The 25838-nt window shown below is 58.6% G+C and overlaps 2 protein-coding genes across 3 annotated transcripts; one reads left to right on the forward strand and one right to left on the reverse strand.

The window, feature by feature from the left end:
- Positions 1-1902: 1902 nt before the first annotated feature.
- Positions 1903-7535, forward strand: ABHD12B (abhydrolase domain containing 12B). The gene is made up of 13 exons (XM_082058469.1): positions 1903-2031; positions 3719-3846; positions 4315-4417; positions 4505-4624; positions 4899-4929; positions 5061-5106; positions 5198-5327; positions 5558-5598; positions 5862-5941; positions 6090-6172; positions 6723-6801; positions 6942-7066; positions 7401-7535. Exons 1-13 carry the CDS (start codon positions 1949-1951, stop codon positions 7420-7422), a joined length of 1071 nt encoding a protein of 356 aa, XP_081914595.1. The 5' UTR covers positions 1903-1948; the 3' UTR covers positions 7423-7535.
- Positions 7536-7809: 274 nt separating this feature from the next.
- On the reverse strand, positions 7810-24012 carry PYGL (glycogen phosphorylase L). Of its 2 annotated transcripts, XM_082058466.1 has the most exons (22): positions 23900-24012; positions 22529-22781; positions 20980-21081; positions 19231-19309; positions 18112-18215; positions 16517-16648; positions 15927-16038; positions 15761-15843; positions 14429-14572; positions 14154-14246; positions 13109-13255; positions 12334-12497; positions 12118-12232; positions 11354-11455; positions 11132-11279; positions 10960-11018; positions 10487-10628; positions 10114-10321; positions 9900-10034; positions 8545-8611; positions 7983-8184; positions 7810-7842 (listed from the first exon to the last, which is right to left on the reverse strand). In XM_082058466.1, exons 2-21 carry the CDS (start codon positions 22769-22771, stop codon positions 7996-7998), a joined length of 2568 nt encoding a protein of 855 aa, XP_081914592.1. In that variant the 5' UTR covers positions 22772-22781; positions 23900-24012; the 3' UTR covers positions 7810-7842; positions 7983-7995. The 2 variants fall into 2 exon arrangements, with proteins under 2 accessions (XP_081914592.1, XP_081914591.1); XM_082058465.1 differs by having other exon boundaries at positions 7810-8184.
- Between the last annotated feature and the right edge of the window lie 1826 nt (positions 24013-25838).

Raw genomic sequence — 25838 nt, forward strand, 5'->3', positions numbered from 1 at the left:
AAGCGCCAGGAGCAGAGGAAACGGCCTCAAGTTGCGCCAGGGGAGGTTGAGGTTGGATGTGGGGAACAATTTCTTCCCCAAAGGGCTGTGGGGCATTGGAACAGGCTGCCCAGGGCAGTGCTGGAGTCACCATCCCTGGAGGGTGGGACAGACGGACATGAGGTTCTCAGGACATGGGGCAGTGCCAGGGGTGGGTTATGGTTGGACTCCATGATCTTGAGGGTCTTTTCCAACCAAAATGATTCTATGATTCTGTGGTTCTATGACTCTAAGCCCCTGACCAGACACCCACCCTGGGTGCTGCAGGGCCCTGTGCCAGCTCCTGCACTTGTCCCACCATCGTGTCCCACCTTGCCTGGCCCTAACAAAACGCTGCTCTTTTGTGGAGGTATTTAAACTTACGTAGTTACTATCAAAAGAAATGAAGCAACTCAGTACCATTATAGCATAAACATAAACACTTTTGGGAAGGTTTATTTCTCTGTTTTTAATGTGTTGCTATAGGATGCTGAGGATAAAGAAGTAACTCAGGCAATATAAGGTACGCAGTACGCAAAAGCCTCATAGGAACAACTGAGTGCAGACCTTCTCTGACCCTACTGGAATTTTGTGAGAGATTCCCAGTATGTTTGTTTTAAGGAGCACGAACCCCAAATTTCTAGTTTGCTTGAGCTATTTTTTTCTTCCCCTGAGATCTCGTAATTTATCATGGTTTCACTTTCAAGAAGGTGAAATTTAACGGATTTAACTGAGTTTCTGTATGAGATTTGGCATTCCTTTCATTTAGAGGCTCCATCTTAAATCAGGAGGTAGGAAAATGTAAAGTTAAAAAAGAAAAAGACAACATGCAACCATGTAGTCTTAGGGAGAAAAATCCAAATCAAACACCACTTTAACAAATAGAGTAAAAAACTGTAAGGGATAGGTGATGTCACATCAAAGTGTCACATTCTCCACATGTCTACCCCCAGACAACAGCTTTGGTTTGAAACATTTCTTTTTTAAAAAAAAAATATATATATATACACACATATATATATATATATATACACACACATCACAGAATCCCAGAATCCCAGAATGTCAGGAGCTGGAAGGGCCCTGGAAAGCTCATCCAGTGCAATCCCCCCATGGAGCAGGAACACCCAGATGAGGTTACACAGGAAGGTGTCCAGGCGGGTTGGAATGTCTGCACAGAAGGAGACTCCACAACCTCCCTGGGCAGCCTGGGCCAGGCTCTGCCACCCTCACCAGGAAGAAGTTTCTTCTCAAATTTAAGTGGAACCTCCTGTGTTCCAGTTTGAACCCATTACCCCTTCTCCTGTCACTGGTTGTCACCCAGAAGAGCCTGGCTCCATCCTCCTGACACTCCCCCTTTCCATATTGATCCCCATGAATGAGTCCCCCCTCAGTGTCCTCTTGTCCAGCTCCAGAGCCCCAGCTCCCTCAGCCTTTCCTCACACGGGAGATGCTCCACTCCCTGCAGCATCTTGGTGGCTGCGCTGGACTCTCTCCAGCAGTTCCCTGTCCTGCTGGAACTGAGGGGCCACAACTGGACACAAGATTCCAGGTGTGGTCTCCCCAGGGCAGAGCAGAGGGGCAGGAGAACCTCTCTGACCTACTGACCACCCCCTTCTAACCCACCCCAGGTACCATTGGCTTCCTGGCCACAAGGGCCCAGTGCTGGCTCATGGTCACCCCGCTGTCCCCAGGACCCCCAAATCCCACTGTTGTTTGTTTCGTTTTTTAACCTGGCCCCGCCCCCGGCTCTAAGGGGCGTGGCTTAGCTGCGGAGGCGTGGCCTGCTGCCGAGCGGATAGCGGCGAGTGGCAGGCTGTTCTGGGAGTGGGCGGGGCCTGGGACGTGCATGGCGTGGGGCCGGGGCCTGGCGGCGGGGGCGGGACCTGGCTGCGCGAGCGGTCGCGCCGGCGCGGCGGTCGGCAGGGCGATGCGGCGGCGCGGCGAGCGGGGCGGTGGGGACGGCGACAGCGGCCGAACGGGGGGCCGGGTCCGCCCGGCCCGGCAGCAGCGGTGAGTACCCGCCGCGGGGCGGGCAGCCTGGGGTGCTGGGCCGGCGTAGGGGCGCTGCAGGGCGCTCAGCTGTGAGCCGGGGCCGGGCAGCGCCGCGCTGGGCAGCTCGGGACAGTGTCGCTGTCCGCGGGCGGTGTTTATCAGCCGGGTCCCCCTGTAGTGGTCATGCGCTTTACCCAAGCCGTGTCGCCTGCCGCTTCTCCTGTGTCCGTGTGCTACCGCTGTGTCCCCGGTGCCGTCCGCGTGTCCCCGTGCCGTAGGTCTGTCCCCATGTGGTGGCTGTGCTCATGTGTCCCCGCTCCGTGGCCTTGGCACCCTACTGGAGCCATGAAGTCTGACCCCCCCCACCGTGGCACCCCGCAAAAGCCATTATCCCATACTGTGGCCATGTCCCCATGTCACCCTGCCATGATTCCATATTGTGGCCATGTCCTCATGTCACCTTGCCATGGCTGTGGTGCAGTAATGTGGCCGTGCCACCCCCCATCATGATACCATGCTATGGCGATGTCCCCATGTCACTTTGCCATCCCCATGATGCCATGTGGTGGCCTGTTGCCCTACCAGCTGTCAGGGGTGCCCTTTAGTGGGACATCCCCCCGCCCTGGTCTGGACCTGTCAGTTCTCACCTGCAGCAGGTGTTGTGCAAGGGCGGGTGTGAGCGCTCACCCCTGTGCTTCAACATTAGATGTACACCAAGATCAACACCTAAAAATTGACGGTAGTGACTGTGAGGGCGTTGCTGGCCAGTATACAGTGGGACTGCTCAGACCGAAGTCTCAGGGCATTCTGGGGCTCAAGGAGCCCCCCGTGGCTCCAGCACGGCTCGTGCCACCCTGCACCCTCCCAGGAAAGGCGCCTGTGCCTGGAGGACCACACCATCCTGCCCTGGCACCCCCTTTGCAATCTTTCTCAGCATCTTGCAGCACTCCCCAGGGCAGGCAATGGACTAAATCCGCTTCTGCAGGAGTGACAATGACCCTGGGCATGTGCTGGCAGGAAGCGAGCTGTGCTTGGACGCCTGTCAGAAACCTCTGCCCTAAATCCCCCGGCACCAGGACTAGTTTCCCCATCACTGTCAGCCCACAAGGGACAGTGATGCTGGGCAAGCTGCGGCTCCTGGCGTTCCCTTCCCTCTCGGAGGCTGGGGCTGGGGCGGGACACTGCTGGAGATTGTCACCCTGTGCTGGTGCTCTGGGAACTGGTTTCTCCTGTGGTGCTGTGGCCTCCCCAGATCCCTTTCCCAGCTTTTCTCCTTGTCCTTGGAGAGTTGCAGAGGCTCTTGTGGACACCTCTGTGATGATATCTCACCAGCCACAGCTCGGGGTGTTGCCACAGAGCACCGATCGCTCCTTGTTGCCAGTTTGGGTTGCAGCTCCCAGCCCTGACATGTGTCCTGCCCCTCCGGCCTGCTGCTGTCCCTGAGGCTGCGGGGACCGGATCGTGGCCTCTCGTGTCACGGTGGGGCTGTTCCAACCCATCCCCATCCCCAGAAGCCAAACACAACCCGGTGTGGGGAACCAGTTCCCAGTCCCAGGGGGAGACAACCAGCAGCCTCAGATCTTTGCGAGGGAAAAGCTGCTGTATCCAACCGTAACGAGTGGGGCTGGGAATGGAGACCCTGCTCCGCTGTGCCCCAGATCCCTTGGGATGGAGGGGGTGTGCTGACAAGCTGCTTTCCTTGCAGGAGCTGGCTCTCCTGGTGTCCCCGGCTGCGTACCGTCCTCCTGGACCTGCTCCTCATCTACCTCTCCGTGCCCTTCCTCATCCGCCTCTTCCCCGTCCTGCTCACCAAATTCGTCTTCCTGAACTTCTGTAAGTTGTCCCAACTGGGAGAGCCCCCCACTAGGGATTCAGCAACACAGGGGGTGGGGACGGGGTCCCCAAAACATGGGAGAGGCTGCAGCTGGTACCTGGGTGGCTCCAGGACAGCACCCAGCCAACCCCCCTGGCTTGCAGAGGAGGCACAGAGGGACCTGTCGGCGCCTCGTGTTTTGCAAGCCGTAATAATGCTGTGCTGCTGACCCTGTTTAGCGCCAAAAGTTGCAACACATCTAGGCACGAACAGCATCGATAGGGCTAGAAATTTGGGTGGGAGGTGATGACAGAGGGCTGCGCTCGCCCACCCACTCCCCGAGCCGGCTGTAGCACAGCCCTTATTTCAAAGAAATAACACGTTACTTTGGAAAAACGAGAGAAAGCACCTGGGTGTGGGGGTTCCTGGGTTGTCGATGTGAGGGTTCCTGCATTGTCCGTATGACGGCTGCGGAATTTCTCCATCAGTGTCATTCCCATACTTTGTGGACCTTCGTCGGCCGGAGCTGCTGCTGAACAACACCGTCAGCCTGTACCTTGACACCGAGCCGGGCGTCACCGTCGGCATCTGGTGAGCGGGACAGCCCCGGCACCCCGGGTGGGCACAGTGGCCAAACTGGGTGTCCCTGCCACGGGTAACCCCGCCCTTGGCCCCCAGGCACACGGTGCCGGGCAGCAGAGGGGCCGAGGCGCAGGGCAAGGACCAGCGCTGGTACGAGGAGGCACTTGGCGATGCTCATCCTGTGATCATCTACCTGCACGGCAACGGGGGGAGCAGGTGGGTATTTGGGTGCTTCTCTCATGTAGTGTCTCTGTAGGGGTTGAGAACCAGCAACTCGGTGCAGGAGTCAGTGGGCCAGGGTTGCTGTGGTGGTTTCTGACCTTGTGAGCCAAGAAAAATCCCTTTGAGTTAGAGGGAAATGTCGAAACACACGCACTGCAGAGCATCCAGCTCTCCCCTCCTGGGAGAAGGTCACCCCGGTCCCTCTCCTGAACTGACACTGGAGGGGACGGTCCCCTGAGGGTCCCTTTAATGTCATTTTCCCCATCAGGGCTGCCGGCCACCGCGTCCAGTTCCTGAAGGTAAGTGTTCCCCTGCAAGGGGACAGGCACCTGCCGGGTGTAAGGGTCACGCTGGCTCCAGGGACCCAAGAGGGACCCGGGGGTGCGTGTCCCCCACCTCATGGCGTAACGCGGTGCCGCTCCTCTGACAGACCATGGGGGCTGCTGACTTCCACATCCTGGCTCTTGACTACAGAGGTAAAGTCACCCCCTGCTCTGCCTTTTGCTGAGTGACCCTGCCTGGGGCTGGTCCCCCCTGGGTGGTGACACAGAGCCATGTCCCCTGCAGGCTATGGGGACTCCAGCGGACACCCCACGGAGAGCGGCTTCACCACGGACGTCCTGGCGCTCTACGACTGGGCCAAAGCACGGAGCGGGAACAGCAGCATCCTCTTCTGGGGACACTCCCTGGGGACGGGGTAGGTGTGGGGGGACACCCCGTGGGTGCTGGGTGATGCCCGAGCCCACGGCCGGTCCCCAGGCTGTGACACTGCTGCCAGACCGGTGCCACACGGGGATGGACCAAGGGGCTGGAGCATCTCCTCACTAGAGGTAACTGAAAAACAAAACCCAGGGGTGTCTAAGGGTGCTGTGCACCGCCCCAGTGCTTTGTGGCTGCTCCCCCTCACTGTCCCCTCTCTTGTCACAGGATTGCCACCAATGCGGCAAGAAAACTGCAGGAGGAGCGAGGTAAGGGCCAGCGTGGCTGCATTGGCCCCATGGTGTCCCTCTGCATGTCCCTGGCCAGATTTCGTGGGCCACAGAGGAGCTGGGGAGCCCCTTTACTCTCTGCTTGAGCATCAGGCTTGGCCCCATGGCAGGGACAAGTGGTTGTCCCCATCTTCCTTAGCGTAATGGGACATCTTGGCTGCTGCCTGGGACAGGAGCATGACAGGAGCCCCGGCTGGGGGGGGGACAGCCCCACCCCCAGCCGTGTCTTCTCTTGTCCTCAGGGGTCCAGGTTGATGCCGTGGTCCTGGAGTCGCCCTACACCAACATCCGTGATGCAGCCGCTAACATCCCCCTCACCAAGGTGAGCCCAGTGGTGACAGGTCGGGGACTTTGCCCTCAGGGTCCCCCAGTGGTGGCAGCCCTGGCCCCCTGCGTCTCCCCCGGGGCAGGGGAAGGATGCAGCAATCAAAGCCACGACTTAGCACCCCCCCATACTCTCTCCCTGGTAGATCTACCGCCAGTTCCCAGGTTTCGAGTATCTCATCTTGGACTCGCTAGCCCTCGGCAACATGTTCTTCCGCAGCGACGAGAAGTGAGTGCCCAGAGGGACGGGGGGGCGCAGCCGTCCCCGCGGGGCCGCAGGGGCGAGGCTGGGACCAATGGGGCGAGGAAGGGCGGGTTAGACCTGTCACACCATGTCATTTGTGTTTACCCAGCTTCCTCATGCTTTAAAAGTAGCTTTTTGTTTGCATAACTTCAGATATCAATATTACTATCGAGCAAAGTCCACAAGCCAACATCCTTTGAGTCCTGGCCACATTGCGGCACACGCACTGACAGCAGGTCCTTCCCCCCTTGTTTGTGGGTGCTTTGGCTAAAACCCACCTGGTTTGTGGATGCTTTTGAAGCCTGAGCAACCTGTGGCAGGGGTTTAAGGTTATTTGGGTGCTGGGGTGAGCGGGGTGGGCATCACCCTGGGGCAGTTCAGCTGCCCTTAACCACCGGGGGGCTGGGATGGCTCTGAAAGGTACTTGGTGGGGTGGGTTAGGGTTGTTGTGGGGGTTTTGGCAGCACCCATGGGGGCTCCCTTGGGTCTCTTGGCTCCAGGGGTGACTCGTGGGTGCTGTGCTTGCTGCCCGCAGCGTGAAGGTGCTGGCCTGCCCGCTCCTCATCCTGCATGCCGAAGATGATGCTGTGCTGCCTCCGCACCTGGGCCACAAGGTGGGGACCAGCATCGCCCTCCATGTGGGCTTGAACAGGGCTGGGGGCTAGTTTAGCCTGGTTTTGGGATCCCCAGGGACCAGGAGTGGGGTCTGGGGGTCCCTGTGCATGCCACTAAACACGCTCGCACCCCGCGACAGCTCTTCGAGGTGGCACACAGCGCCTACAAGGACAAAACCAAGGTGAAGTTCATTAACTTTCCCAAAAAGCTAGGCCTGGGCCATGACTACATCTCGTTCAACCCAGAGCTGCCCGCCCTGGTGAAGTAAGTGCTGCTCTGCAGAAATGGGGAGGGGGTATAGAATGAGCCTTGGCCGCTTCTTCCATGGGTGCATCCCTGTTTGCTGCTGACTGCCCCTGCTCCTTCCCCTCCCTGCGGTACTTTCTGGCATCAATTTGTGAGCTCCAGTCCCTCCTCCCTGCCCTGAGCCCATCCTGAGCTTGGGTGACACGGGGAGGGGGCCCTGGGGACAGTCCCCAGCTCCTCTGGGGGCAGAGCTGCAGCTTTGCTCTAAGCCCAGCTCAGCCCCACATCCAGGAATGAGAAATGAGGCTCTGGGTGGGCAATACAGCGTAAGGTTTATTGTGTCTCATTGCAGAGACTTCTTAAACATGAAGTGATGGCGGCTGCTGCAGGCAGCGACCACGAGCACTCCCTCAACCCCACACCCGGAACCCCTCATGGCACTGAATTTACCGCTATAGGTAATAAAAACTACTGAGAAACTTTCTAACCTGGAGGATGCTGCAGGTTACTCGGGGGGGGAGTTAGTGCTGGGATCTGGGTGCTGCTCCTGGGACGGGACCACACAAGCCCGGACTAGGAGCAGCACATGGGCTGGGGTGGGTGATGCTTCAGCAGCACCTGCAAAGGCTCAACCAGCTGTGTCCAGCTGCGCTGCACCCCTCATCCCCACCCAACCCCAGCTACTCACCTCTTACACCTGCTTTCTGCGTTAGTGTGGGTGCAAATGAGACCAGTCCCTAATTTTAGGCTTCAGCAACTCCTTGGACTCCAATGGCACTTTTTATTTTTAGCACCTACACAAGCGACAGGGCGACGTGGTTTCGCTTTCCGCACAACACTTACGTTATAAAAAACCACTCCCCCACTTCCCCGTCCGGAGCAAAACCAGCAGCAGCGACACAGACTAGACAGCAAAGACAATTCTACAACGCACGTGCTTGTGTCCCCTAGGCCGCCGTGCCATTAGGGGTCTTGTCCTCGGCCACGTCCCGGGGCTGGTTGGGTGGTGGGATCTTCAGGTCAGAGGGCTCCACGTGCCAGATGTCCCGGGCGTACTCCTTGATGGTGCGGTCGCTGGAGAACTTGCCGGCTGCCGCGATGTTCTTGATGACCATCTTGGTCCAGGCCTTGGAGTTCTGCAAGGAGAATGGTGGGATGGTGAGGCCAGATGCTCATGCCCACGGGTGCCACCTTGGCTGGGAGAGTGGCTTGCAAGCCCTGCAGCCTCCTCGCCAGGACCAGGCTGCCCAGAGCGGGTGTGGAGTCTCCTTCTCTGAGACATTCAAACCCGCCTGGACCCACCTGTGTGATCTGCTCTGTGACCCTGCGTGAGCAGGGGGGTTGGACTGGGGGATCTACAGAGGTCCCTTCAACCCCACCCACTTTGTGATTCTGTGAACCCATCCACATGCACAGCCCCACAAGACCCCAGCTCCAGAATGGGATGCTGTGTCCCTATCCCAGCTCCCCTGCCTTGTCCCCAGGCTGGCACTCACCAGGTACAGCTCGCTGACCTTCTCCTGGCACTTGACATAAGCCTCGTAGTCTGCAAAAACCTTAAACCTGTAGCAGGAAAGAAAGGAGTGGTCAACAATGGCAGAAATACATAGGTGGGAACAGCAGCAGATGGTGGCTGCAGGTCATGGGGCTTCCTCCAACACAAATGATAGAATCACAGAATCATTTGGGTTGAAAGGGACCCTCAGGATCATCAAGTCCAACCATTAACCCACCCCTGGCACTGCCCCATGTCCCTGAGAACCTCATGTCCGTCTGTCCAGCCCTCCAGGGATGGTGACTCCAGCACTGCCCTGGGCAGCCTGTTCCAATGCCCGACAGTCCCTTCCGGGAAGAAATTTTTCCCAAAACCCAACTTAAACTTCCCCTGGTGCAACCTGAGGCCTTTTCTTCTTGTCCTGTCACTTGAGAGATGAGAAATGCTTCAGCGAAATTCACCCAACCAAGCCGTGCTCGTACAGAGCCCTGCGGGCCCTCAGGTGCTATGACACAGGCTGGACGGGTGCCCTGGGAGGGCACACCCAGTGTCACCTCACCATGAAAACATTTCCCCATGTGAACGCCCACAACCTTGGCTGCTCAGTGCTCCAGCCCTTGAGATACAGAAAAGCATCTGGTGAGAGCTGTACACCCAAAACGTGCCTTGGCTTTAATGGGGCATGTGAAATGCTGTGTATGGAGTGCTGCATCCAGCTCTGGGTCCTCGGCACAGGACACACATGGACCTGCTGGAGAGGGGCCAGAGGAGCCACAGAAATGATCCGAGGCTGGAACAGCTCTGCTGGGAGGACAGGCTGAGAGAGCTGGGGTGTTCAGCTGGAGAAGAGAAGCTCTGGGGAGGCCTTATTGTGGCCTCTCCATACTTAAAAGAGGCTGATAAAAAAGATAGGGACAGACTTTTGAGCGGGGCCTGTTGTGATAGGACAAGGGGTGATGGTTTTAAACTAAAGGAGGGAGATTCAGGCTGGACATGAGGAAGGAATTGTCCCTGAGGGTGGTGAGAGCCTGGCCCAGGTTGGCCAGAGAGGTGGTGGCTGAACCATCCCTGGAGACATCCCAGGCCAGGCTGGACGGGGCTCTGAGCAACCTGAGCTGGTGAAGATGTCCCTGCTCATGGCAGGGGTGGCACCGGATGGGCTTTGAAGATCCCTTTCAACCCAAACCATTCTGTGATTCTATGGAGAGCCTTTTTGGGGCATTAATTGCTCCCCCATGTGTGCAACATCAGTGCCAGAAAATGGGACCTTATCAGCCAGTGAGGCTGCTCTGCACGGGCATGAGGAGTTTGGTGGAAAGACCCACCCCAGGGTATGGATGGCATCCCAGGCCTCACCGGTCATGGTGGAAGAGCATGTTGACCACATCTTTGAAGAGGTCAGGCTCCTCTGGGGAGAAGAAGCCACTCTTAATCTGGTCAATGGCTTGCTTCAACTCGGGGAGCCGGTCGTAGTACTGCTGGGCATTGTACCTGGTGGGAAAGGCTTGATGTGAGATGGTGCTGCTCCAGCTGCCTGTGGTGGCAACCCCCCAGCATCCCCAGCCCTCACCCTGCCCTGTCCAGCTCTGTGACGTCCTCCACCCTCATGCCAAAAATGAAGAGGTTTTCCTCTCCAGCCTCCTCGGCCATTTCCACGTTGGCTCCATCCATGGTGCCGATGGTCAGAGCCCCGTTCAGCATGAACTTCATGTTCCCTGTACCCGACGCCTCGGTGCCCGCCGTGGAGATCTGCTCCGACAGGTCGGTAGCTGGGATCACTGCCAACAGAACACATGGACACGAGGGGCTCATGGTGACCAGCTTTAGGTTTACATTGTGCCAAAGGAGGGTAGACCTGCTGTCTCGTGGTGGTGGAACCAAGGGCTGGTGGAAATCCATGGGGTGAACATTCCCTCCCCACAGTGTGCCCCATGTAGACTTACCTTTCTCTGCCAGCGAGACTCTGTAGTTCTCCAAGAAGATGACCTTCAGCTTGCTCCCCACAACGGGGTCGTTGTTCACCATGTGAGCCACAGCGTTAATGAGCTTGATGATCATTTTAGCCATGTGATATCCCGGGGCAGCCTAGGAGGAAAGCCAGGGGTGAGCCCGGAGAGCTGGTGCCAGGAGCAGGTGAGGAGCACCCACCAAGGGAAGCACCCACCCAGCATCGCTCTCATCACCTCACCCAAACCATCTCTTGTGCCACCAAGTGTCTGGGGGGGCTTGCATGACCACAGCCAGCATATGGTTGTGCCAGCCCACTCAAAAACTTGGTGCTTTGCTTGGGTTGAAGCCAACAAGTGCTACTCCAGCACGTCTTACCTTCACTGACATGGACCCATCTGCACCCAAAACCTCCGGGGCATTTTCAAGGACTTTCTCCAAAATACCTGAAACTCCTGACCCGTCTTACCTTGCCCCCAATGATCACTGTCCTCGGCACAAACACATTTGCAGGATCCCTCCTGATGCCTGGAGAAGACATCAGTGTGGTGTCACCTTCTGTTTTAGCTACAACCCTGGGGAACAGGGATGCTTGAGCACCCCCAGGGCAGCTTGTCCCCTCAGGGCACATGGTGGCTTACGGTTGTACATGGTGATGATATGCAGGCAGTTCATCAGCTGCCGCTTGTACTCGTGGATCCTCTTCACGTGCACATCAAACATGGAGGAAGGGTTGATTTTCACCTTGTACTCCTTCTCCAGGTATGAGGCGAACTTCACCTTGTTCTCCTGGGTAAGGACAGGGACCATATCAGCCCCCAGCCTGTCCCCCTGTCTGCATCCCCCCTGCCCGCACCCCTCACCTGCTTCACTTTGGCAACCTCGCGGATGAAGAGGTCGTCGTCCACAAACTCGTGCAGCTTCGTCAGCTGGCTCAGGTCTCGCACATAGTCCTCCCCGATTTTCTGCAATGGGACCACAGGGACATGCTGACCATGGGATGGGGACAGCGACCTCCACAGGGGACGCTGCTCCTGCCCAGCAAAGCTGGCAGTGTTTGGAAAGCCAGAGCAGAGCACCCGGGTGAGATGGAAACAGAGATTGGCCATTTAGAAGATGTAAACTGTAGAATCATAGGATAGTTTGGGTTGGAAGGGATGTTCCCAGCTCCCCCAGTGCCCCCCCTGCCATGAGCAGGGACATCTTCACCAGCTCAGGGTGCTCAGAGCCCCGTCCAGCCTGGCCTGGGATGTCTCCAGGGATGGTTCAGCCACCACCTCTCCGCCCAGCCTGGGCCAGGCTCTCACCACCCTCAGGGACAACGATTTCTTCCTCATGTCTGACCTGAATCTCCCTCCTTTAGTTTAAACCATCACCCCTTGTCCTATCACAACAGGCCCTGCTCTAAAGTCTGACCCCATCTTTCTTATCAGCCTCTTTTAAGTATGGAGAGGCCACAATAAGGTCTCCACGGAGCTTCTGTTCTGCAGCTGAACACCCCAACTCTCTCAGCCTGTCCTCCCAGCAGAGCTGTTCCAGCCTCGCATCATTCCTGTGGCTGAGGTTGGATCAGTGTCCCTGGGGTCAGGAAGGGTCAGGGGCCAGCACGCTCCCCCCACGCCGTTACCTCTGCAATAAGCTCCGCCAGCCCCGGGTTGCAGAGCAGGAGCCAGCGCCGCGGGGTGATGCCGTTGGTCTTGTTCTGAAACTTCTCTGGCTCCAGCTCTGCAAAGTCCTTGAAGCTGTGAGGACAAGGAGGGGACAGCTTCAGGCTCACCCACCCGGCAGCACCGCTACTGCCAAGCCGAGGCTGATCCGGCGCCGCCTCCCACCCTGCACTTACACTTGAGTCTTGACTATCTCGGAGTGGATCTCGGCCACGCCGTTGACAGCGTGGGAGCCGACAATGCAGAGATGGGCCATGTTGATCCTCTTGGTACCTCCCTCCTCTATAAGGGACATCCTCCGCAGCCTGTCCACGTCATTAGGGAAGAGGGATGCGATGTGCTGCCAATGGAGGATGGAGAGGTGGTGAGTGGTGCTGGCAGTCTGGGATGTCCTGCCTGATGGTTCCCGAGGAGGAGGCCACAGCAATGTCACAAATGCGTTTGACGCCAGGCAGAGTGGTGGCTTTTACTCCAGAGTGACGGTGTAAACCCTTCCCCAGCAGGGATGTCTCTCGACACAAGGACCCCCCAGCCCCTGTGGAGAGGGGTTTGTGGGCACATGCATAGCCAGGCGGGATGTTATGGCCAAAGCCTCGTCCTGCCAGACCAGGAGGCAGGAGGCATCTTTTTTATCAGACTCTTATAAGTATGGAGAGGCCACAATAAAGTCTCCCCGGAGCTTCTGTTCTCCAGCTGAACACCCCAACTCTCTCAGACTGTCTCCCAGCAGAGCTGTTCCAGCCTCGCATCATTTCTGTGGCTCCTCTGGCCCCTCTGCAGCAGGTCCATGTCTGTCCTGTGCTGAGGGCTCCAGGCTTCCCTATATACGAACCTCCCAAAATTGCAGCCATAACCACCCGGCCACACACCAAACATCATTGGTTTGTGCATCCCCCTAAGCCCCACGTGTGTCATGCCCATCCCGCTCCTCTGGCACCCCAAGGCACTTACATCCAGGTGCCTCTGGTTGATCTCGTAGATGATCTGGAGGTGTCTGGGGAGCAGTTTCTCCACCAAGTCCACCGGCCAGCGCTCCAGGGCTTCGGGGAGCACCGTGTGGTTGGTGTAGGCGAAGGTTTGCTTGGTGATGTCCCAGGCCTGCCAGGGGGAGAGCCAGTGCTGAGCGGCAATGGTGGGGGACCCGTGGGTCGGTGCTGGCACCCACTCGTGGTCCTCGCACAGCAGCATGGCCAAGCTGGGTCCTCCAAGTCTCTCCTGGTTAAACCCAACCTGACCACACCATATCATTCCCAGCTACCAAACCAGTTCCCCAGCTCCTCTGCCATGGGTGGATGGGAGGGCAGAGACAAGCGAGGGGACCCATGGGCCAGGTCAGGTCACAGAATGTGAGGGGTTGGAAGGGCCCTGGAAAGCTCATCCAGTGCAATCCCCCCATGGAGCAGGAACACCCAGATGAGGTTACACAGGAAGGTGTCCAGGCGGGTTGGAATGTCTGCACAGAAGGAGACTCCACAACCCCCTGGGCAGCCTGGGCCAGGCTCTGCCACCCTCACCAGGAAGAAGATTCTTTTCAATTTTAAGTGGAACCTCTTGTGTTCCAGTTTGAACCCACTGGCCCTTGTCCTACCATTGGCTGTCACCGAGAAGAGCCTGGCTCCATCCTCCTGACACTCACCCTTTATATATCTGTAAACATTAATGAGGTCAACCCTCAGTCTCCTCTTGTCCAGCTCCAGAGCCCCAGCTCCCTCAGCCTTTCCTCACACGGGAGATGCTCCACTCCCTTCAGCATCTTGGTGGCTGCGCTGGACTCTCTCCAGCAGTTCCCTGTCCTGCTGGAACTGAGGGGCCACAACTGGACACAAGATTCCAGGTGTGGTCTCCCCAGGGCAGAGCAGAGGGGCAGGAGAACCTCTCTGACCTACTGGCCACCCCCTTCTAACCCATCCCAGGTACTACTGGCCTTCCTGGCCACAAGGGCCCAGTGCTGGCTCATGGTCACCCTGCTGTCCCCCAGGACCCATGTCTCCCCCACCTTGTTCCACGGCAGCTTCTCGATGTCTACAAAAATCCTCATCAGCTCAGGGATGGCCATGGCAGGGTGCGTGTCGTTCAGCTGGATGGCGACCTGCGGGGAGAGCAGGGGTGGCACATGGGGACATGTAGAGGACACGCAGAGATCCCATTGCCCAAGTCAGCTGGGCACAAACACCCGCGGAGGGTCCACCAAACCTCTCCAGCCCTGGATGTGCATCTGGGAGGTGTTGAAATGAGCTCCAAGGCACATGTCAGAGCAACCCTGGCTCATACCTGGTCGGGGAAGGAATCAAACACAGTTCGGACACTCTCCGTGCTCCCGAATTTGGATGCTTTGAAGCGGCGTATGATGTCCTGGAGGGTGGCAGCCACGACAAAGTACTCCTGTTTCAGCCGCAGCTCCTTCCCCTCGAAGAACTGTTGAGCAGAGGAGCAGAATGCTGCAGAATCGCACCATTCTGTTCTGGCACAGCTGCACCCGAGGCTTCCCACCACACAGGGACCCACACGCACACATGTCCCCCCACAGTACGGTGTGAGCCCCCGGTGCCTCCCCCAGCACTGGTGAGGAAGGAATTGTTGTCCCTGAGGGTGGTGAGAGCCTGGCCCAGGTTGGCCAGAGAGGTGGTGGCTGAACCATCCCTGGAGACATCCCAGGCCAGGCTGGACGGGGCTCTGAGCAACCTGAGCTGGTGAAGATGTCCCTGCTCATGGCAGGGGTGGGATTAGATGAGCTTTGAAGGTCCCTTCCACCCAAACTCTTCTGTAATTCTATCCTCCCTCTTTTCAGATTTCAGCACAGGAGTTTTGCGATGTGTTGGTACAGAGGTTTAAACATCCCCTGAGCATCATCAAAGTTTGTTCTCCCTGGTTTGAAACTTTTGGCCACAAATGTTGGGCGATGGAAAGGCAATCCACAGGGGTTGGAACACCTCAGAGCTCTTTCTAAGATGAGAAATAAAAGCACCATTCATGCAGCACAAAACATCAACCCGCTGGTCTGCTAGAGAGGATCTGCATAAGGCATCCTCACCACCCAGCTGTGGTGCCCCCAGCTTCCCTCACCAGCTGGGAAGGCTGGGGTAGGATTAAATTGGAAAAAAAACCCATCAGGACCCCCCAAAACAGGCTGCAGGGCAAGGAGAGCTCCCCTTCACCCCCTTTCCCTGCTCCACACATTGTTTTGTGCCCAGGAAGGGCTGTACATCCACCACATCTCCGTGCGGCACAGCAAGAACACCCGCAGCGAGGTGTCAGGATGCAAAAGGCAATTAGAGGCTCAACGTCCAGTCGAGGGCTACAAGGGCCTGGCAGGAAAACCCCAGCAGTGTTCATCGGTTTGCCCTCATGTTAATTGTTGGCACTCAAGGGATATTTCTGCAGCAGGACGTGCTCATCCTCGCTCCCTTCCCTAAGCGTGCTGAGCTCAGATTTGCACAGGAGCGGACTCACCCGTGCTGCAGCTGGCGAGAGGCGCAGCCCCCAGCCCAGCACTACAGACGGTTGAAACACAACTAAAAACATCTCTGCAACGTCCTGGTGAAAGGGGCTGCTCCGCAATCTCTACCCATCCTTAAAACCGGGACACCCCCCATCCCGACTCACGTTGTCATTGGGATAGAGGACACGGGATATGTTCTCCGCCAGGTTCCTGTCCAGCACGGCCTGGATGTAGTCTCCAACATTAACTGGGGAGGAGCAGAGGGATAAGGTGGGTGTGGGACCCCCCTGCGCCCCATCCCCATGTGTCACCCCAGAAGCAGCCACTTACAGTCCCGCAGGTTGAAGTCGTTGGGTGCCCGAGCCGACCACAGGCGCATGGTGTTGACTGTGTTGTTCATGTACCCGGGCACAGGGGTGTCGTAGGGCAGCGCCAGCACCACCTAGGATATCAGAGCCAGGCTGTGTCCCCAGCTGGTGTCCCCCTGTCCCCTGGAGCCCATCCACAGGCCCTCCCAGGGCGGTATGCTTGGGGACATGCTTGGTAGCCCCCAGCCTTGGGGACACCGTGGCTCTCCTGGGTCTGCACAGTGGCTGGCCAGAAGCACTCAGGGGGTGGAGAGGATGGAGAGGAGGTCAGGAGAAGCTTAACTTAAGCCACAATACCGAGGCATGCATTGTACACAGACCTGCTAGAGGTGCTTTTGGGCATTTTGGGGGTTGGAGCAGCAAAACCTGTCCCCATCCCCACATCCATCTCCTCCCCAGTTTGCTCCACTGCTGCCTTTTCCACCCCAGTGAAGCAGCCTCACCAGTGCAACCCCCCCGGCTGGGATGGAGGACCCAGGAAAGCCAGCGACAGCCACCTGGGTGACGGGACAAGCCATGCAAGGGGGGGTTCCTCACACACACTGGTCCTACCTGGGTGTCCACCCACTTGGTGCCGGTGGCTGTGTGCTCCACCCGGCCGTAGAAGTGCACAGGCAGCATGTACTCGGGACGGGCTTTCTCCCAGGGGTTGCCGTGCCGGAGCCAGTCGTCGGCTTCTTCCACCTGCCAAGAGGGAGCGAGAGCGGTGACAGGGCCACCCAGCGCTGGGGACACCTCCACGGGTTGTGCCACGTGGAGGATGGCTGGGAAAGGCTCCGGTAAAGGGGATGCTGGGCATGAGGAAGAAATTGTTGTCCTGAGGGTGGTGAGAGCCTGGCCCAGGTTGGCCAGAGAGGTGGTGGCTGAACCATCCCTGGAGACATCCCAGGCCAGGCTGGACGGGGCTCTGAGCAACCTGAGCTGGTGAAGATGTCCCTGCTCATGGCAGAGGGGGCACTGGGGGAGCTGGGAAGGGCCCTTCAACCCAAACCCTTCTGTGATTCTATGCTTTGGAGTCTGTCTGCCCCAAACCCAGGTTTTGGCACCGCAGGGTGAGCCCAGAGTCAGGGCTCTGCCAGAACACCCCGAACCCCGGCGTCTCCCTGCCAGAGGGTTGATGGACGAGGATGAGGAGGTGGGGATGAAGAGCAATGCTTCTCTTGGTGCACCACTAACACTGCCGTGCTGCAGCTGAGGTGCCATTAATATCTTAGTTGGGTTTTTGATCCCAGCCTGCAAGCTGGCTAACCAAGGGGGCTCATTCCTACCTCAGCAGGGTTGTTACAGGGGACAGCCTGGGTTAGATGTCACCTTTGGCACAGCCAGGCCAGGTGTCAGGGACATTACACAAGGACCAGGGGGAAAACGTCCCATTAGGATGCAGCAGACAGGGAACAGTGCCAAGGAGGAAAGGTCTGCACTTGCTGGCTTTTTGGGAGTGCTTGCAGGGTATTCAGGGTTGTCTCCCACCAGGGGTTTTACATACACACACACACACACATTTTCCACGGATTTCCCAGAACAGCCTCTGATGTTTAACCCAGGCGTGAGGCAGCACAGCCGGGCTGGGGGGGCTGGATCTGGTGTCTCTGCATTTCCTCACATCACCCCCGTACCACCTCAGCGAAACCACCCCCACCCCACCAGGAGCAGGGACACGACTTGTGCATCCTCGCCTGCCCCGTACAGCCCAGGGCAGCTCCCGCGGTGCTGCTGGCCCTGCGCGGGACCCGCTGCGGGAGGAAACCCCCAGGGAGAGCGTCCCGCTAGCCCCGGCTCGGGAGGGAAGGATGTCACACTGGCGACTTGCAGCTTTCTGCTAATTAGCAGGGCGCTCCGCTGCACCGAGCCGCTAATGCGCTCGACTGGGAACGGTGACACTGGGCTGATCCCAGCCTGGAGCCAGCGGGATGAAAAACGAGCTTCCCCGCCACAGGGAGGGATGCTGAATGCTTGCACTGGTTTAAGAAGTTAAACTGGTTTGAGAAAACATCTGACGAGTTTTAAATATCGCAGCACCGGCTCTGCCTCCAGCAGGCTCCGAGCTAAGGGAGAGTCTGCGCACCCTGATCTTGTCCTGATCTTGGCTGGGCTCGGGGTTTCGGCGGTGCTGGGGGACAGCGAGGGCCACACGTCTCCATCCTTACCTGCCACCCATCCCGGATCTTCTGGTTGAAGATGCCGTACTCGTAGCGGATGCCGTAGCCATAGGCCGCCAGCCCCAGCGTTGCCATTGAGTCGAGGAAGCAGGCTGCCGGGAGAGAGGAGAGCCGTGAGCTTGTCCTTGTCCCCATGGAGAGCCGAGGGCCACAAGCAGCCACCCCGCAGGGACACGAGCCAGGGCCAGCAGCGCCACTCGCCCTCTGGCCACCCAGAGCCTTTTTGTGCACAGAGAGGCTGGAGCAATAAACCCCATCCAGGTTTAGGATGCAAAGGCCCCAGGGCTGTGACCCACCAGCCTCATGAGGTTCAACAAGGGCACGTGCAAGGTCCCGCACGTGGGTGGGGGAAAGCCCTGGTATCAAGGCAGGCAGGGATGAAAGGATGGAGAGCAGCCCTGTGGAAAAGGACTTAGGGTACTGAGGGGTGAAAGATGGGACATGAGCTGGCAACGTGCGCTTGCAGCCCAGAAGCCAATTGTATTTCGGGCTGTATCCTCAGCCCTATGGGCAGCAGGTGGAGGGAGGTGACTCTGCCCCCCTGCCCCGCTCTGGTGAGACCCCCCTGCAGTGCTGGTCCAGCTCTGGGATCCTCAGCACAGGACACACATGGACCTGCTGGAGAGGGGCCAGAGGAGCCACAGGAATGACCCGAGGCTGGAACAGCTCTGCTGGAGGACAGGCTGAGAGAGTTGGGGGGTTCAGCTGGAGAAGAGAAGCTCCGGGGAGACCTTAGTGTGGCCCTTCTGTGCTTAAAAGGGGCCGATAAGAAAGATGGGGACAGACTTCTGAGCAGGGCCTGTTGCAACAGGACAAGGGGTGATGGTTTTAAACTGAAACAGGAAGATTCAGGCTGGACATGAGGAAGAAATTGTTGTCCCTGAGGGTGGTGAGAGCCTGGCCCAGGTTGGCCAGAGAGGTGGTGGCTGAACCATCCCTGGAGACATCCCAGGCCAGGCTGGACGGGGCTCTGAGCAACCTGAGCTGGTGAAGATGTCCCTGCTCATGGCAGGGGGGGCACTGGGGGACCTGGGAAGGTCCATTCCAACCCAAACTGTTCAGTGACACTCCCTAGGCAGTAAGACCATTTTTGGGGGGCTCACTCACCAGCCAACCTGCCGAGACCACCATTCCCAAGACCAGCATCCTCCTCGATCTCCTCCAGCTCTTCCATGTCCAGCCCGAGCTGCAGATCAGAAGGAGAAGGTGATGGGCTGGCAGCTCTCGGGGTGCCCAGCCCTGCGGAGGGGTGACACTGCTGACACGCACCCCCGGGTGCTGCCCTGCGCCCAGCACCACTGTGCCCCCTCACAGCTGGGCTCCAGGAGGGACAGAAAGGCACCGCAGCCTGTAAGAGCCACCCCTGCAGCTGGGACACGGGGATTCCTACCCAAAGCGGTCCCTCTGTCCCTTCACACTGCGGCAGGGACCAGCTCTGGGGTTTAAGTCACTCCACCAGCCTTTGCAAAGGACACACTTGACCTTGACCTTGCAGTGGACAAGCCCCTGGGGGTGGGGGGCACTCAGCCATAACCAGGGTGCTGCTCTTGTGGCCTCAGACATTTCGGGCAGGTCTCCAGGGATCATTCCCTCCCTCCACACCCCAGCCCCACAGGGACAGGCACCTGCTCCCCCAGCACCCCGTCCCCCTGGGGCGCCACCTGGGTGCCCGTCCCCCGGCTCCAGGCATCGCCCTTTAACAGAGACACACACAGAAGCAGCTGCACCACTTTTACAAGGAAATATGAACTTTTCAGCCTGGGATGCTGGATGACAAAGAGGTTTTCCCTATGCAAAGCCCCTTATGCAGCACAGCAGGAAGACGGTGCCTTGCCAGGGCTGAGCCACCTTTTCTCACGGGCAGCTCTCGGTCCAATGTCCTCTTGATATTCCATGGTCACAGCAAGCAGGGACAACCCCAGCCCACAGACACCCCTGCGGGAGGGCCAGATCCTGCACCGCTCACGTGTAAGTGGGCAGCACCTTCTCCCAAACTAGCCATGCCATTGTTTTGCGGCTGTACAGCTCTAAATCTCAGCAGCAGCCCTGAATGCCTACAGAAATATCTTAAGCGATTTCTATTATGCCAACTATCTTATTTTAGAAATGTTTGGCCTTTATGTCCGGGAGGCTCAGCGGACGCAGTAAGGAGGATTTTTCCTCTAGAGCTTTACATGCCATCTCTGCAAACGAGATTTCCAAATAAGCTCACGCTTTGTGCTTCCCCAGGCCACCCGCACGCAGCACCCCAGGCTCTTCCGCACCCTCGCCCTGGCGGAGCTGCCGCCCTCGGTGCAAGGTCAGCAGATAAAAAAACCTAAAAATAAGTTCCTCTCTTTCGAATGCATTTGCTCAAAAGCCACTCTGGCTGTTGTGCAACCACCCCAGCCACATAAAACGGTGTTGGTCACAAGGGGTGCGAGTGAATGGTGGGGGGAAAAGGAGTCACCCAAAAACCTGTGATAACCCGAGTGCCACACGGTGCCAGCACCACCCTGGGGTTGAGTTAGGCCAAGATTTGACTCCCCTCTGCTATTGATTATAGCTATTAGTGGCCTCATACATACAAACATGAGCTTCCTTGCAGCTTATGGGCTTGATTGTCCATCTGAGCAGTGCCAGCAGCGCCGTGCCGCATCCTGCGGCACTCGGTCACCGCTTTGGGCAGCCCCATCAGCCTGCAGACCCCACCTGTGGCCCCAGGTCTTTCGAGAAAAGCTCTTGGAGCAGCATTTATCCATGAAGGATGCTCAGGGAGCAGTTTGCAGCCAGTGCTCTAAAACATGGGCATTCCAGGAGCTGGTGAGCACTGAGTGTCCCCAGTCTGGGTCCACACTGACCCCCGGGGATGCTCACCTGGTAGACGGCTTCATCGCAGGCGTTCTGCAGCCCCAGGTTGATCATGGTGTTTTGTAGTGTCCGCCCCATGTAAAACTCCAGGGAGAGATAATAAATCCTCTGAAAGAGAAAACCACCCCCAGTCACCTTCCCCAGGGCCAGGGGAGGCTCCCCTGGACCCCAGAAGCCGCTTTCAGGTGTTATCTGGACACAAGAGGAAAATCCCCAACTCCCAACAGAGCAGGGTGATTTGCACTGGGAATCTGGGGGTTCTTGGCGGCCCCGAGGTGGCCGTGTCCTGCAGCCCCAGCCCTGCTCTCCTCCCGCTGCGATTTCCCAAGCGGGGACCAGAGGCGGTTTTGTTTGGACAAGCCCCAGAGCGCTGTCCGAGAGCAGCGGCAGCTCCGGGCGGTCCCCTGAGCACGCTGGTGGCCACGCTGGTACAAAGTCAAACTTCAAAAAGGAGACATTTCCTAACATCGCTCGGAGCTGCAAAGCAACAGGAAAACTGAGCAAGCTGCCAGGGCTGGGCGCATGTGACAGCGGCGGGGACACGAGTTTCCTCTGCCATCCCTGGGGCCGGGAGCACGGCACACTGTCACCTCCCCGCTCTGCATGGCGGGTGCAGGATGTGGCCAGTAAGACGGAGGCTTGTGTAAGCCGCCCCTCGGCGTCAGCACCGCAGGTTTTAAGGAAGGATTTAGGCCGGGGGAAGTCGCTGACTTGACAGGTTTCCCCAGGACCTGCGCAGGGTTGGGCTGGGATGTACTGGGCACGATTGATCGGGCTTAGTGGTTTGGTCCCAGCAGAGCTGGAGGCAGCACCGCCGGGCAGACGCCACAGCAAAACCCCCCGATTCAAGTCCTGCAAGAGGCTCATCTTTTTTTCTCACCCCTACACAACACGAGGGGGGTTGAGCTCTCAGGGGCTGGCACGGTCCCAGCAAGGTGTTTGCGGGGCCAAATTGGAACCGACAGGGCCGCCCAGGTGTCGGGGGGGATTACTGCTTAATCCCCCAGCACCCTGAGCCCCACGCCAGCAACAGGACAAACTCCCGCACAGCCCAGATCTTTCACCCTCAGGGTCGCTGTGGCGCAGATTAGGCTTGTGCCTATTTTAAACCAGGCTTGCTCACAGCTGCCTTCGGGTTCGTTTAAGCCTTTTCAATTAATTCTCCCTAGAAGGCTGCGCAGCTGCTCGGGGCAGACCGCACCCACGCCAGCGCTGCGGGACAACAAACCCCGTTCCCATGCCCCGCACCCAGCGCCGGGCCAAACCGCGCTCTGTTTGTTTTGCAAAGCAAAGGACAGTGGCCTCGCTTGTTAAAGTCCAGTCCCGACGCTCGGCAAAAATAAGGAAATACCCCTAAACACAAGAAAAAGCGGCCCCCTTCTTTTCTATAGTCCCGCAACGGGAAGATTTGCACCCAAGGGGTTGTGATGGTTGCACAAATTCCCACCCTGGCCATGATGCAGGAGTCAACTTGGGGAAGCAAAGGGGGGGTTCCCAGCCCCCTCCACCCCCCGCCCTGCAAAGAGGGGTCCCCCCAGCATCCCTTCGCTCCCACCTTGGGGTCCTTCTCGTAGTAGTACTGCTGGGTGCGGATCCAGCGCCCCACCAGGTGGTCCCGCACCGTGTGGGCCAGGGCGAAGTAGTAGTCGCGGGGGGTGGCCACGTTGCGGTCCTTGACCAGGGTGAAGTGGAGGTGCCGGTTGAAGCCCCGTTTCAGCTCGGCCACGCTCTCGGCTCCCACGATCCCGCGGATGCTGATCTGCTTTCGCCGCTCCTGGTCCGACAGCGGACGCGACATCTCGGCGGGGCTGCGGGGACACGGAGGGGTGGCGGCACCGCCACGGCGGGGCTGCGGGGACACGGGGCTGGGCACCGCGGAGCGGGTTCCGTCTCCGCCCCCGGCTCTGGCACCGCCCCGGGGAGGGGACGGGGATGGGCTGAGCCGCCACGGGCCGCCCACGCGTGGGGCGGGAGCGGAGCCCTGTGGGGGTGCCCGGGGGGGGGAACCCGGGGACCGCCACCTGGGGTGCACAGAAGGGGGTACAAAAGCGGGGGTACCCTAGGGACAACCACCCTAGGGATGCACAGAGTGGGGTACAAAGGGGGCTACCCTGGGGACCGCCACCCGGGGATGCACAGAGAGGGGTGCAAAGTGGGGTACCCTGGGAACAACCACCCTAGGGATGCACAGAAGGCTGTGCAAAGGCGGGGGGGACCCCACGGACATGCAAAGGGGAGGCCCAGGGACTGCCATCCGGGGGTGCACAGAGGTGGGTGCAACGAGGGGGACCCCACGAAAGGGCAAAGGGGGTGCCCCGGGGCTGCGACTGGGGGATGCATAGAGGGGGGGTTCAAAAGCGGGGGTACCCTGGGGACAACCGCCCTAGGGATGCACAGAGGGGTGTGCAAAGGCGGGGACCCCATGGACGTGCAAAGGAGGTGCACAGGGGACTGTCACCCAGAGGTGCACAGAGGACTGTGCAAAGGTGGGGGAGTACCCCAGGAACTGCAACCCGGGGACGCACAGAGTGGGGAACAAAGGGGGGTACCCTGGGGACAACCGCCCTAGGGATGCACAGGAGGCTGTGCAAAGGGGGGACCCCACAGACATGCAATGGAAGTGCACAGGGGACTGTCACCCGGGGGTGCCTAGAGGGTGTGCAAAGCGTGGAAGACGCCCAGAACATGCAAAGGGGGTGCCCGGGGGTGCTCTTGGGGCTTGTGCAAGGCCTGTCCTACCGGCCCTGGACAGAACAGCTGCTCTCATGGTTGAGATGGGAAGTGTCACGATCTCACTCACTCCTGCCCCACTGCTGCCCTGCACCCCCTTCCCCTGCACCTCTTTTCCCTGCATCCCACCCCTTGCACCCCCTTCTTCTGCACCCCCTCCCTTGCAGCCATCTATCTCCTGCCTCCTGTCCCTCACCTCCTCCCTTTGCTCTCTGCAATCCCTCTGGAAATGGCGTGGGGTTCCTTCTGATGGGCTCCGAGCGCGGTTCCTTGGCTGCCTGCCCTGTCTGCAGTTCCTCCGGAGGGCAAGAACAGCCGATATGAGCGCACAACGCAACTCCTCTTCCTCTTCCTCCAGCCATGCCTGCGCAGGCTTTCCAGCCCTGCGTGTTTTCCCTGCCCGGTTCTGCAAAGCTAAACCACACGCAGCTGAAAGCAAGATAACCCACCCGCGTCCCCATGGGGTGCTCCTGGGGTCACCCCGACTGTCACCCTGGCTGGGACTGAGCAGCACGAGGCTCCACGCTGAGCCGGGTCCCAGCAAAGGGCTGTAGGGGCTCACCCAAATTCAGGAACCAGCCCCAAGTGCACATGTATGATATGGAAAAAGAAGGGATGCGCCCCATCTTCCTGATTTTTTCACAGGGCAAATGGGAGGGTTATTGTCCGGGTAGAAGCCTTGGCATGGTTTCCTTGCCAGGAGATGCCAGATAGAGTAGATGGGGGCTCAGTGCCCAGAGCAGGTGTTTTACATTGGGATCTGCCCTCTGACACAGGTGGAAATTGCAGCTGTGCAAATCACAGCATCATTTTGGTTGGAAAAGACCCTCAAGATCATGGAGTCCAACCATAACCCACCCCTGGCACTGCCCCATGTCCTGAGAACCTCATGTCCGTCTGTCCCACCCTCCATGGATGGTGACTCCAGCACTGCCCTGGGCAGCCTGTTCCAATGCCCCACAGCCCTTTGGGGAAGAAATTGTTCCTAAAGTCCAATCTAAACCTCCCCTGGTGCAACTTGAGGCCGTTTCTTCTTGTCCTGTCACTTGCTACTTAATGGTGCCATGCAAAGTGCTCCAAGAGCTGCCAGGCGTGCGGCAGAGCCCTGGGGGGGTTTGGGCAGCCTGAGACCCCCGGCCCTGCTCTATTCTAAGTTAAAGCGGGATGCAGCTGGTGTCTGTGCCCTCACCCACCCCTGGGTGGCTGGTGTCCTCTGCTCCAGTTGTTCCCTCCCCCGTGCATGACTTGCAGGCTGGATTCAACATGCTGCAGGGAGGATGGAATTTCCCTTATCTCTGGTGTCGGGGGCACATTCTGTCTCTGGAAGGGACAAGCATTGTTCTGAGACGCAAATGCACTTAATGCATTAGCGGTTTTTCTTTAGCCCTGGACTCCAGCCCGCGATGAGCTCAGAGGCCGCGCGTTGAAAACCTCTCCTGGGCACCCTGAGAACACTGAGAGCGTCACTAATATCCCAACAGCGAGTCCATCCCAGGCCCCTGGGAGCGCTGCCCTCGCCTTTCCTTTGGAAACAGCCCCACCACCACTCACCCCTCAGCATTTCCCCTATTTCTGGAAGAACAACCCCCCCCCCAGGGATTTGAATGCTGCCAGCACACTGCTGGGCTTTCCCTTCTTGACATCCTGTGATTTCTAATCATTTTATCTCTTTTCCCTATCTGGTCCTTGCCACCTTCTCTCACCCCGGATGGGTCTCTGGGCAGGGACTGGTTTTGGGGTGGATGCTGCTCGGTATCCAGCCAAGGTAATTCCTCCCTCCTTCCTTCCATCCCAGCTCCTTGGCACCCAGGGCGGTCCCCTGGCCCCCCAAACCCCACTGCTGATGGCCGCAGGAGCGGGGAGCCCCGAGTGGGCCCCGTGAGCTGCCCCCTCCTTCTCCCAGGGTCCCAGCTCAGCACCCACACTGGGAATGGGGAATTGTTGCTGCTGCTCGTGCACAAGAACGGAGACGGGAGTGTGCTGGGGAAGGGAAAGGGTCAGGAAAAGGCTGGGGAGGATGTGGGGCTGCTGGACTTGGGGTTCATGGCTGGGTTAGCTCCCTGAGAGCCCACAGGGGTTTGCAATGACCTGTCTCCCTCCTGGGGCATCTCCTAGTCATGGGTGGAAGACAAAAG

Source organism: Streptopelia decaocto (genome assembly GCF_964273445.1).
Source record: "Streptopelia decaocto genome assembly, chromosome: 7".
NCBI classification, from domain to species: domain Eukaryota; kingdom Metazoa; phylum Chordata; class Aves; order Columbiformes; family Columbidae; genus Streptopelia; species Streptopelia decaocto.

What these genes read in the sequence shown, in the direction of transcription:
- ABHD12B (XM_082058469.1), top strand. Translation starts at nt 1,949, where the DNA reads ATGCGGCGGCGCGGCGAGCGGGGCGGTGGGGACGGCGACAGCGGCCGA. An exon ending in CGCCCGGCCCGGCAGCAGCG is followed by an intron (nt 2,032 to 3,718) that starts GTGAGTACCCGC and finishes CTTTCCTTGCAG; the next exon opens with GAGCTGGCTCTCCTGGTGTC. An exon ending in CCTGGCTCTTGACTACAGAG is followed by an intron (nt 5,107 to 5,197) that starts GTAAAGTCACCC and finishes TGTCCCCTGCAG; the next exon opens with GCTATGGGGACTCCAGCGGA.
- PYGL (XM_082058466.1), bottom strand. Translation starts at nt 22,771, where the DNA reads ATGTCGCGTCCGCTGTCGGACCAGGAGCGGCGAAAGCAGATCAGCATC. An exon ending in AGAAGCTGCCGTGGAACAAG is followed by an intron (nt 13,256 to 14,153) that starts GTGGGGGAGACA and finishes TCCCCCTGGCAG; the next exon opens with GCCTGGGACATCACCAAGCA. An exon ending in ACAGAGCTGGACAGGGCAGG is followed by an intron (nt 10,035 to 10,113) that starts GTGAGGGCTGGG and finishes CTTTCCCACCAG; the next exon opens with GTACAATGCCCAGCAGTACT.